This window comes from Hemitrygon akajei, chromosome 10 (assembly GCF_048418815.1).
Source record: "Hemitrygon akajei chromosome 10, sHemAka1.3, whole genome shotgun sequence".
Lineage (NCBI taxonomy): Eukaryota > Metazoa > Chordata > Chondrichthyes > Myliobatiformes > Dasyatidae > Hemitrygon > Hemitrygon akajei.
In genome coordinates this window covers 2,164,074-2,176,525 of record NC_133133.1, presented here as the reverse complement: position 1 = coordinate 2,176,525, position 12,452 = coordinate 2,164,074, and the positions used below count along the sequence as shown (strand labels likewise).

The following is a 12,452-nucleotide window of genomic DNA, read 5'->3' as shown; positions in this document are numbered from 1 at the left end:
GCTGCCCAGGGCTCTAGGATGCATTAGTTCCAGAGCATTACAGCTGCCCAGGGCTCTAGGATGCATTAGTTCCAGAGCATTACAGCTGCCCAGGGCTCTAGGATGCATTAGTTCCAGAGCATTACAGCTGCCCAGGGCTCTATCCTGCATTAGTTCCAGAGCATTACAGCTGCCCAGGGCTCTAGGATGCATTAGTTCCAGAGCATTACAGCTGCCCAGGGCTCTATCCTGCATTAGTTCCAGAGCATTACAGCTGCCCAGGGCTCTAGGATGCATTAGTTCCAGAGCATTACAGCTGCCCAGGGCTCTAGGATGCATTAGTTCCAGAGCATTACAGCTGCCCAGGGCTCTAGGATGCATTAGTTCCAGAGCATTACAGCTGCCCAGGGCTCTAGGATGCATTAGTTCCAGAGCATTACAGCTGCCCAGGGCTCTAGGATGCATTAGTTCCAGAGCATTACAGCTGCCCAGGGCTCTAGGATGCATTAGTTCCAGAGCATTACAGCTGCCCAGGGCTCTAGGATGCATTAGTTCCAGAGCATTACAGCTGCCCAGGGCTCTAGGATGCATTAGTTCCAGAGCATTACAGCTGCCCAGGGCTCTAGGATGCATTAGTTCCAGAGCATTACAGCTGCCCAGGGCTCTAGGATGCATTAGTTCCAGAGCATTACAGCTGCCCAGGGCTCTATCCTGCATTAGTTCCAGAGCATTACAGCTGCCCAGGGCTCTAGGATGCATTAGTTCCAGAGCATTACAGCTGCCCAGGGCTCTATCCTGCATTAGTTCCAGAGCATTACAGCTGCCCAGGGCTCTAGGATGCATTAGTTCCAGAGCATTACAGCTGCCCAGGGCTCTATCCTGCATTAGTTCCAGACCATTTGTGTCTAAGGGAACTATTGCGCACTAGCTCCACGGCATTCCAGCAAGTCCAAAGGTGCTGTCGGGCGTTTGTACTGGAGCGTACTAGCTCATCCAAGGTGTCTATCACAAGCTGGTTCCAGACCAATCCAGTCTGTCCAAGGAATCTATCCTGCCTTAGTTCCAGAGCATTCGTGCTCGTCCCAGGTGTCTAGCACACGTTCATTCCAAAATATACCAGCTCGAACAAGGGATGCATTAGTTCTAGAGCATGCCGTCACCTTCAAGGGCTCCTAAACACTTCCACCAAGTAATTTAAATTCCAGTTGCTCTTTCCTCTTTCCTGACCTCTCCGCCAGAGCACAACAGATCCTTCTCAGTCACCTTGAGCCACTTGTGTACATCACTCTTAAACCCCTACATCCTCTCCTGCTCCATAACAATGTCACTGTGAGCAGTTTGGGCCTCTTATCTAAGGAGTGAAATGCTGGTATTGGAGAAGATCCAGGCGATGTTCAGAAGGATGATCCCAGGGATAAAGGGTTAACATATGAGGAGTGTTTGATGGCTCTTTGTCTGTACTCGCTGGAGTTTAGAAGAATAAGGGGGCATCTGTTTGAAACCTAGCTAATATTGAAAGTTTTAGATATAGTGGATGTGAAGAGGATGTGGGTGAGTCTAGGACCAGAAGGCACAGCCTCAGAATAGAGGGACGTCCGTTTAGAGTCATAGAAAAGTACAGCACAGAAATAGGCTCTTCGGCCCATCTAGTCCTCGACGAGCCATTTAAACTGCCTACTTGTACTGAGACCATAGCCCTCCACACCCCTACCATCCATGTACCTATCCAAACTTCTCAAGCATTGAAATCAAGCACACGTGCACTATTTGTACAGGGAGCTCATTCCACACTCTCATGATCCTCTGACAGAAGAATTTCCCCTCATACTCCTCACCTTTCACCCTTAACCCATGACCTCAGTTACAGTCCCATCTAACCTCAGTGAAAAAGCCTGCTTGCAGTTACCCTTCATAATTGTGTATAGCTCCCAAACTCTTACCTTCTGAGGAATAAAATCCTAAACTATTTAATCTTTCCTTTTCACTCAGGTTCTCCACACCCGGCAAAATCCTTGTAAATCTTCTCTGTACTCTTTCAACTGTATTTCCATCTTTCCTTTGGGTAAGTGGTTAAACCTGCACACAATTCAGAACAGAGGAATGTCCATTTAGAACGGAGATGAGGATTTTTTTAGCCGGAGGGTGATTGTGAATGCAAGTCATTTCGGTACATTTAAAGCAGGGGTTTGATAGGTTCTTGATTAGTCAGGGCATCAAAGGTTATGGAGGAAAAGCAGTAGAATAGAGATAAGAGGGAAATGGATCCGCCATGATGGAATTGTGATGTAGACTCGATGGGTCAAATGGCACAAGTCGACTTCCATGTCTTATGGTCTCATGGGTGGGATGTCGGACTGGAAGTTTACACCTCGTGCTGGAATAATTCCCTCTGCCCACCAGGAACTCCTTTCGGGTGACCGAGCTGAGAACATTCTGGCCGTTGGGGTGGGACGAACTAGCCTGACGGTGGGGGCAGGTTAAGCTTTCCTGCCGTGCATTGGGTGAGGGAGGCCCAAGATCTCTGCCGTAAGTGGTCGGAGACGAGGAAGCGGGGATCGCTGGTGCCGGTGGTCTATGTCATGACCGGTGAAACGGCGCTGCCAGTTGAGAAGATAATGGAGTCCACCCCCCGAGGCCAAAGGAACTGGGTGGTGGCGGTGGCGGTGGCGGAGCGGACCAGATAGTAGCCTCCGCTCCAGCAATGGGACCAGCATGGTAGGACTGCGCATTCGGTGAGAAAGTGTCATTGAAGCGTTTATTGGGATCACCGAGCGCCAAGGAACTCTCCCCGCCGGGGTTCACCAAGAACGGAGCCGCTGCAGAGTCGGACCGCGGGCGTCTAAGCGGCGGAGCCCGGGAACCGGACCGGGTGGAAGCGGTTACAAAAAGATCGAGGAACGGAGCTGGAGGGATTGGTTACAGGAAGACCGAGAATCGGAATGAAACGACAAGGGACCGGAGTTTGGAGCATACGGGAGCGCTGAACCTGGGACCGAGAGCCGGCGGTGGGGATGCTGGGAGCTGGGAAACGATTATTGCAGCGACCGACCGCTGCCTTCTCGCCCCTCTCCCCTGAAATTGCACCTCCCCGTCCCGCTCCACTCTGCCCTGTTCTCCACCAGACACCAGCTCTACCCCGCTGGACACTCGACGTCTTTGGCAGGAGCTCCGGTCCAGGGGCATGAGGTCAGAGATTCGCCGAGATCGGGTCGGGAGGGGAGTCTGTGACAAAGGGAGGGATGTCCCCAATAATGTCAACCTTGGGTGAAGGGAAGAGTGCGGTAGTCTCCGTCGCGGAGTGGAGAAAGGGTGGAGGGCGGAAGTCCCAGGCGGTGAGGGGAAGAAGGGTCAGTCCCGGGCGGTGAGGGGGAGAGTGTGTCAGTCCCGGGCGGTGAGAGAGAGAGGGCGTCAGTCCCGGGCGGTGAGGGGGAGAGGGTGTCAGTCCCGGGCGGTGAGGGGGAGAGGGCGTCAGTCCCGGGCGGTGAGGGGGAGAGGGCGTCAGTCCCGGGCGGTGAGGGCGAGGGCGTCAGTCCCGGGCGGTGAGGGGGAGAGGGCGTCAGTCCCGGGTGGTGAGGGGGAGAGGGCGTCAGTCCCAGGCGGTGAGGGGGAGAAGGCGTCAGTCCCGGGCGGTGAGGGGGCGAGTGTGTCAGTCCCGGGCGGTGAGAGAGAGAGGGCGTCAGTCCCGGGCGGTGAGGGGGAGAGTGTGTCAGTCCCAGGCGGTGAGGGGAAGAAGGGTCAGTCCCGGGCGGTGAGGGGGAGAGTGTGTCAGTCCCGGGCGGTGAGAGAGAGAGGGCGTCAGTCCCGGGCGGTGAGGGGGAGAGGGTGTCAGTCCCGGGCGGTGAGGGGGAGAGGGCGTCAGTCCCGGGCGGTGAGGGGGAGAGGGCGTCAGTCCCGGGCGGTGAGGGGGAGAGGGTGTCAGTCCCGGGCGGTGAGGGGGAGAGGGCGTCAGTCCCGGGCGGTGAGGGGGAGAGGGCGTCAGTCCCGGGCGGTGAGGGCGAGGGCGTCAGTCCCGGGCGGTGAGGGGGAGAGGGCGTCAGTCCCGGGTGGTGAGGGGGAGAGGGCGTCAGTCCCAGGCGGTGAGGGGGAGAAGGCGTCAGTCCCGGGCGGTGAGGGGGCGAGGGCGTCAGTCCCGGGCGGAAAGGGGGAGAGGGTGTCAGTCCCGGGCGGTGAGGGGGAGAGGGCGTCAGTCCCGGGTGGTGAGGGGGAGAGGGCGTCAGTCCCGGGCGGTGAGGGGGAGAGGGCGTCAGTCCCGGGTGGTGAGGGGGAGAGGGCGTCAGTCCCGGGTGGTGAGGGGGAGAGGGCGTCAGTCCCGGGCGGTGAGGGGGAGAGGGCGTCAGTCCCGGGTGGTGAGGGGGAGAGGGCGTCAGTCCCGGGCGGTGAGGGGGAGAGTGTGTCAGTCCCGGGCGGTGAGGGGGAGAGGGTGTCAGTCCCGGGCGGTGAGGGGGAGAGTGTGTCAGTCCCGGGCGGTAAGGGGGAGAGGGCGTCAGTCCCGGGCGGTGAGGTGGAGAGGGCGGTGGTTCCGGGCGGTGAGGGGGAGAGGGCGGAGGTCCCAGCCGCGAAAGGGGTGAGGTCGGGGGCTCGGGCAGCAAAGGGACCCAAGAGGGAACATGTCGATCTCTAAGGAGGGGGGGATCATGGAGCCAGGGCCAAGTGGCCAGCGCATCGTTCCAAATAGGACTCGGAGCGACGGGTAACTCGGGTGGGGAGAGAGTTCAAGGGCGGGGTGCGAGCTTTGAATGAAGTACTGCTAAGAGCTGGGTTTGGGGCGGTGAGACCTTGTTGAATGGGAAGACGAAGCGCTAAGGGAGAGTAGCTTGATACCCAGACGGACCACATCCATAGCTCCCTGAAAGAGGAATTGAGTTTAAAGGTCAAAAAGTTATGTTGCAGCTTGATAACTCTAGCTTGGACGCGTCTGGAGTATTGCATACAGTTCTGATCGCCCCGTTATCGGAAGGACGTCAAGGCTTTTGAGACGGTGCAGCAGGTGTTTAACCAGGATCTAGAAGTCATGTCTATAACAAGAGGTTGGACAAACTTGGGTTGTTTTCTTGAAGCGGTGATTGCTGAGGGCAGCAGACTCAACGGGCAGAATGGCCTAATTCCACTTAAAGTGTGTCGTATGGTAAAGTTAACAGGTTTATAAAACTGAGAGATATTCTGCAGATAGACAACCAGCATAAAAAGGATCCAGTGCTTTCCCGGCGTAGATGGCGAAAAAAACTCTCGGGCTTCCTTCCAGCCAGAAGGTACGACAGGAATCGATTATAAGCAACGTTTCGATGACAAATTCTGCCATCTCCATGTCGGTTATAATCGATACCAGCACCCGGCTGGAAGCCCTAGAAGAGTTTACGAGACAGCTAGTATGTATTCCCATGGTTGAAATATATAATATCAGGGGCTTGCATTTACTTCAGTATAAATTCAATGTAAATTTATTTACATAGAATACATATATGTCAGCACATACAACCCTGTGATCCATTTTCCTGCGGGCGTACTCAGCAAATCTATAGAATAGTAACTATAACAGGATCAACTAAATATCAACCAGGGTGAGGAAGACAACAAACGGTGCAAATACAAATATAAATGAACAGCAATAACTAACGAGAACTTGAGATAATGAGATAAAGAATCCTTAAAGTGAGGTCATTGGTTATGGGAACATCTCAATTGATGGGCAAGTGAGCGTAGTTCTCCCATTTTGTTCAAGAGCCTGGTGGTTTAGAGGTAGTAACTGTTCTTGAACCTGGTGGTGCAAGTCCTGAGACCCTTGTACTTTCTATGTGATGGCAACAGCAAGAAGAGAGCACAGCCTGGGTGGTGAGAATATCTGATTGTGGATGCTGCTTTCCTATTACAGCATGTCGTGTAGATGTGCGCAATGTTTGGGAGGGTTTTACCCATGGTGTACTAGGCTAAATCCACAACCCGTCGTAGGATTTTCCATTCAAAGGCATTCATGTTTCCATACCAGGCCATGATACAGCCAGTCAATACACTCTCCACTACACACCTATAGAAGTTAGTCAAAGTTTTAGATGTCATGCTGAATATCGGCAGACTCCTACGGAGGTCGATGTGCTGCTGTGCAGGACAGTCCTCGGATATAGCAACAAGGGATTTAAAGTTGCTAACCCTCCCCACCTCTGATCCTCTAATGAGGACTTGCTCAGGTAAGAAGGGGTAACATCAAAGGAGTTGCGAGGGGCAAGTTTATTTTTACACAGCAGAATGGGCTGGCAGCCATTTCACAAGCACATGGATGTGCAGAGAATGGAGAGACCTGGATCATATGTTGAAGGGCTTTTCATTTACACAGATCAGTTGTTGTTTGGAACATGTTGCCGGGGCAGTGGTAGAGGCAGATACAATAGGGACATTTAAAAGACAAGTTAAAGGATAAAAGAGTGGGTTAAAGGATCAGTGCAACATGGCGGGCCAGAGGGACTGTACTGTGGTGACTGTTCTCAGTTATCTTTGCGGCATATAGTGGGTGAGTCACGGAGCAAAGGGCACAGCCTCAGAACAGGGGAACGTCAGTTTAGAACAGAGATGAGGAGGAACCAGCGAATGGTGAATCTGTGGAATTCATTGCCATGGATGGCTGTGGAGAACAAGGCATTGTGTATATTTAAAGTGGAGGTTAATTGGTTCTTGATTAGTTAGTGCGTCAGGGGTTACAGGGAAAAGGCAGGAGATTGGGGTTGAGCGGGATAATAAATCAGGTCAGGTCAAGTTTATTGTCATTTCACTATATACATGTATCTAACCATATAATGTATATAGAAATGAAACAACATTTCTCTGAGCCAGGGTGTAAAGTGCAGTCGTACACATAACACACATAACACGTGATAACATGAAAGTAAGGATAAAATCTACAGATCAATCACGCATAAATAACAAACTAAAGGGCATCAAACTTATCACTGGAAGATACGGAGCAGATTAAATAATACACAAGCTATGATAAAATGGCAGAGCAGACTCGATGAGCCGAATAGCCTAATTCTGCTCATTCGGGAATTATGGTAATTCAGCATCATTAGGCTAATTAGTTCGACCCCACACTGTGGGCTGAAGGGCTGTTCCTGTGCTATAGTGTTCTAGGTACAAGAAAACAGCATTTACAACATGATACTGTGTGATTTCAGATGGCACCGCGCTCAGACCATACAAACCTCACGGAGGAGAACTGTTGAAGAGGAGACGATTTTCGTGGGATGAAGGGAGACTCTGGGAGTGATTCACCGGCTGCAGGTCACCGGGACTGGTCAGACGCAGTCTGGGAGATGTCCACTCTCACTCTGCATAGTAACACCACCGACTCTACGGCCGAGTCTGGCCTTCAGGTCTTACCTGCCCACACCCTGCTAAGGGTCACCCTGCTCTCAGCCATCCTCGGCACCTCGCTGTTAGGGAATGGCCTAGTGCTGTCTGTGTTCCAGAGCAAACCACAGCTTCTGCACGTAGCCAACCGTTTCGTATTCAACCTCCTGCTGGCGGACCTGCTACAGACGGTGGTGGTGATGCCACTGGTGATCGCGGGCAGTCTACCAGGCATGCAGCCACTCAACAGAGGCCTCTGCATGGCCCTGGTGGTCTTAGCACACCTCTTTGCCTTTGCTGGTGTCCATACCATCGTGGTGGTCTCCATTGACCGGTACCTGGCTATCATCCACCCCCTGTCCTATCCCTCGCGAATGACTACCAGGAGAGGTAGCCACCTCATAGCTCTCACCTGGCTGCTGGGCATGGTGCAGAGTACCCCGCCACTGTACGGATGGGGACAGGTGACTTTTGATGGCCACGCCTTCTGCAGCCTTGCGTGGTCCTCCAGCCCTTCCTACTCGTTGATGACCACACTGCTCGGCTTCTGGCTCCCTGCCCTCATCATGCTGGGCTGCTACTGGATGGTGTTCCGTGCAGCTCGCCGGCAGAATGCTCTAGTTCACCCAGCCCATTCCGATGGCCCACCACGGGGCTGGTCTTGCACCAACACTTCCGCCCACAGCTCTGGAGTCAGGATTCGGACGCGCCGCTCTCTTTGCCACTGCAAGGCAGCCAGGGTGGTTTGTGTCATTATGTCCTCCTTCCTACTCAGCATGGGGCCCTACAGCATCCTGGGCACCATGTCCATCAGCAGGGCCCCCAGCCCACCCTCCTGGCTCAGTACTGTTGCCCTGGTCCTCTTCTACAGCCAGTGCTCCGTCCATCCCTACATATATGGGTACCTGCACAGGAGCATCAGGAGAGAGTTCCTCCGCCTGTTAACTAGCTCCTGCTGTGGTTTGCTGCAACCCAGGGCCTTGCCACCCCACGGTCACCTCACCACCATGGCCAGGAAGGTTCTCCGCCCTCACTGCACCTCGGGCGCCTCTCGGGCCTGTGCCCTAAGGTGCTGGGCGGAGGAGCCTGCCACTGCACTAACTCCTATGGACCTGAGCGGTGCTCAGAGCCCCCAGGGCTGCCGTAGGGAGACTGTCTCAACCAGCTGCAGCTCACAGAACGAACTTCCTCTCTTGCCCAGCCAGGCATCAGGCAAGGGACGGGACGGGACGGGACGGGACTGAGGCAGAACGATACAGTTAATACAGCAACACTCTGTTTATACAGGATCTGTGAGAATAACTTATTCTGATGAATGGAAAATGCTGTAATTTTGTAATCAATGGAAGAGTTCAGAGCCTGAACATGCAATTAGTAACCTTTCCTGGAATGGATCTCCGCTGCCTTGCTGCATACCCACTCATGGGGAATGCTTTGGGAGTAAACACCAAGGAAAAGTCTGGAACTGAAGCCCTTGCATTTTGTTCAATGCTGACTGGTAACTCCTGCGACGCTGCTGGTGCCAAACTGTATTGGACTCTGTCATTTCTTTGGATTCATCAACCACATTGAGAAAAGGAGCCTGCTACATGGGCAACAGTTTGCTCTCCCTGGCTTGTTTACTGGCATGCATATCAAATGTAGACAGCCAGGACACAACATCCATGGTCAACCAACCCTGACCAAGATATCTAACTTGGGCTTAACCTGTTTAAAATAAAGTGCTTGACTTGCTTGGGGCTGAGATAGTTTGAATGGACATTCACCCATATCCTCCAAGTGAGTGATGGAAGCTTCTGTGGTCAGAGATTTCAGACCATTTGGTTAAAAATGAACAAAACCTCAAAGCTGGAAGCACTCAGCAGGTCCGATGGCATCAATGGGAAAGACGCTAGGTCCCTCTCATGAGAACGGGAAGGGGTTGGGTTGAAAGTCAATGTGTCCCATTTAACTGCCCTTTGCCCTCAGGACTGTCTAGGAGCTTTGTGGAAATGACATAATCTCCCGGGACATTGCTGTCCCCAACTCAGGGAGATGATGCTTCACGTGTTTTAGACTGACCACATTCTGACACAGACGGCCCAGAGACAATGGAAGCACCAAAAGTAAGAGTTCAAGGTCAGTGATGAAACTCCAGAGAAACATTGGATCACAGGCTGCCATCACACATCTTCTTGTTTGCAGGGTCTGTTTGTTTATTTATTTGGAGATACAGTCCCTTCCAGACCAATGAGCTGTGCCGCCCAGCAACCCTAGCTGAATCACAGGAGAATTCAAAATCATCAATGAACCTACTAACCGATACATCTTTGGACTATGGGAGGAAACCGGAGCACCCGGAGGAAACTTTCATGGTCACGGGGAGAACGTACAAACTCTTCACAGAGCCCGCCAGAATGAACTCCAAACTCCAATTCTCCAAGCTGGAATAGTGTCACACTAACCAGTACACTATAGTCCCACTCCTAAATTTTGGTTGTGGTCACCAAACTGCTGTGTTTTGCACAAAATGGAAAAATGTATCAGTTCAATGCTGCAGGACATTGGAGAAACGTGCGAATGAGTGAAGAAGGTGGGTAACAGACACACAGAACTGTCCGGGTTATCGGTGAACAATTTCCCCCAAAGATTTGCAGTCATACATGAGTAACAGACTTTTGTTTGAGGGTGTGAATGGAGTGATAGTGTCAGTGTCTGTAAAAGACTTGTGTCAGAGTGTGAAATGAATGATAGTGTCCAAATCCACTACAGGCTGTTTCAACAGGTGTGAATAGAGTTATGTTGCATGTGTCCAAGAGCACCATGTAGTGTAAGTCCAGTCACTTGTACCAAAATTTTACAGGTATTAAAAGTAAACTTCAACAGACTTTGAGGGGAAGTCTCATTTACTTACCTTGCCTGTAGGGAGTGTAATGATTATTTTTGTCTGTATCTTGAGACCCATTTTACTCCATCCCAGAGAGGTTATCACTCTTTGGGTTCAGTGCATGCAGTGTTTGACAGTGGGCTCTCTGCTGTTCCCATCTCTGTTGCAATCTCCTCTGTTGCTGAGCACCATCTGCAGTGTTATATATAGAGTCATAGAACACTATGACACAAAAACAGTCCTTCGGCCCATCTAGTCCATGCTGATCTATTATTCTGCCTAGTCCCATTAACCTGCACCCATACCCCTCCCATCCATGTATCTATCCTAACTTCTCTTATATGTTGAAATCAAACCCGCATCTACCACTTGTGCTGGCAGTTCGTTCCACACTCTCACCACCTTCTGAGTTAAGTTCTCCCTTGTGATCCCCTTAAATATTTTGCCTTTCACCCTTAACCCATGACCTCAAAGTCCAGTCTCACCCAACCTCAGTAGAAAAAGCCTGCTTGCTTTTACCCTATCTATAGCCCCCATCAGAGCAAAAGAAGAGGAAAAAATAGTGAGGTAGTGTGCATGGGTTCAACGTCCATTCAGAAATCTGATGGTGGAGGGGAACAAGCTGTTCCTGAAACATTGAGTGTGGGTCTTCAGGCTCCTGTACCTCATCCCTGATGGTAGCATGTCCTGGGTTATGGAGGTCCTTAATGATGGATGCTGCCATTTTGAGGCACCTTATTTTGAAGGTGTTCTCAATGCTGTGGAGGCTGGTGCCCAAGATGGAGCTGGCTGAGTTTCACCTTTTTGCTGCTTTTTCCAGTCCTGTGCAGTGGCCCCTCCGTACTACCTGTCTCCTTGTCTCTGTGAGAACGTGCCAAGCACAGATCATATCTACATTTCCTGCATTACAATTGCATTTGCACTTTAAAATGTACTGTAGCGATGCTTGAAATGTCACAAAAGACCTTATTAAACAGATCAGGCAGCATTTGAGAGAGAAACTACTGACTTGGTGTTTCAGATCAGTGACCCCTCATGGCGAATACAAGAGGCATAATTGTAACATGTTTGGAGGGAAGTATCGGGGGGCTGTCAGAAGTAGGTGTTTTTTTTTAAACACAGAGTGGTGGATCTGTGGAACTTCCTGCCTGGGATGATGGTAGAGGCAGATGTGCTGGGAACATTTAAGAGACTCTCAGATCAGCACACGGATGGGTTAGACTGATCATGGAGTAGGTTAAAGGGTTGGCACATCGTGGGCTGAAGGACCTGTACTGTATTGTGTATTCATCAGAACTGGGAAGTGTCAGAAGAGGAGGAGAGCAAAAGAACAGGCATAGAAAACTGTGATCAGCTGGGGATTAGGAAGCAGATGACAGAGAGGGTGAAGATATCCCGAAAACAAGAAGTCTCCAGGAGGTACAAGCAGAATATGAGCAAGAGTGCTAGGCAAACTGAAAGGTCTTAAGGTGGTAAGTCACCTGGACCAGCTGGACTACATCCCAGAGTCCTGAGTGAGGTTGCTGAAGAGATGATGGATGCATTGGTCATGATTTTTCAAAAATCACTTGATTCTGGAATGGTCCCAGAGGACTGGAAAACTGCAAGTGTCACTCCACTCTTTAAGTGAGGAAGGCAAAAAAAGGAAATTATAGACCAGTTAGTCTAACCTCAGTAGTTGGGAAAGTGTTGGAGTCTATTATTAAGGATGGGATTTCAGGGTACTTGGAGACTTCTGATAAAATAAATCAAAGTTAGCATGGTTTCTGTAAAGGGAAATCTTGCCTGACAAATCTGTAACAGTTCTTTGAGGAAGTAACAAGCAGGATGGATAAAGGAGAGGCAGTGGATGTCATTTACTTGGATTTTCAGAAGGCATTTGATAAGGTGCACACATGAGGCTGCTTAACAAGATAAAATCCTATGGTGTTACAGGTGACCAGTGGTCTCACTATTAGGACCATTGCTTTCACATTGTTTGTCAATGATTTGCATCATGGAATTGGTGGCTTTGTTGCAATGTTTGCAGTTGATACAAAGATAGGTGGAATGGTAGGTAGTGTTGAGGAAGCAATGCAATTGCAGCAAGACTTAAGAGAAATTGGAAGAACGGGCAAAAAAGTGGTAGATGGAATAATGGGAAATGTATGATAATGCATTTTGGTAAAAGGAACAAAAATACAGACTATTATTTAAATAGGGGAAGATTCAACATCAGAGGTGCAGAGGGACTTAGACCTTGTGCAAGACTCCCATAAGGTTAATTTAC

General features: G+C 50.9%; 1 protein-coding gene across 3 annotated transcripts; it reads left to right on the top strand.

The window, feature by feature from the left end:
* Positions 1-4,560: 4,560 nt before the first annotated feature.
* gpr101 (G protein-coupled receptor 101) lies at positions 4,561-8,889 on the top strand. Of its 3 annotated transcripts, none has more exons than XM_073057629.1 (2): positions 4,561-4,669; positions 7,143-8,889. In XM_073057629.1, the coding sequence occupies exon 2, from the start codon at positions 7,212-7,214 to the stop codon at positions 8,559-8,561; it is 1,350 nt and encodes a 449-aa protein (XP_072913730.1). In that variant the 5' UTR covers positions 4,561-4,669; positions 7,143-7,211; the 3' UTR covers positions 8,562-8,889. The 3 variants fall into 3 exon arrangements, with proteins under 3 accessions (XP_072913730.1, XP_072913732.1, XP_072913731.1); XM_073057631.1 differs by lacking the exon at positions 4,561-4,669 and adding an exon at positions 5,130-5,228; XM_073057630.1 differs by lacking the exon at positions 4,561-4,669 and adding an exon at positions 5,549-6,161.
* Positions 8,890-12,452: the final 3,563 nt, after the last annotated feature.

Excerpts from the sequence above, each read along its gene's own strand:
- gpr101 (XM_073057629.1), top strand. The coding sequence starts at position 7,212 with ATGAAGGGAGACTCTGGGAGTGATTCACCGGCTGCAGGTCACCGGGAC.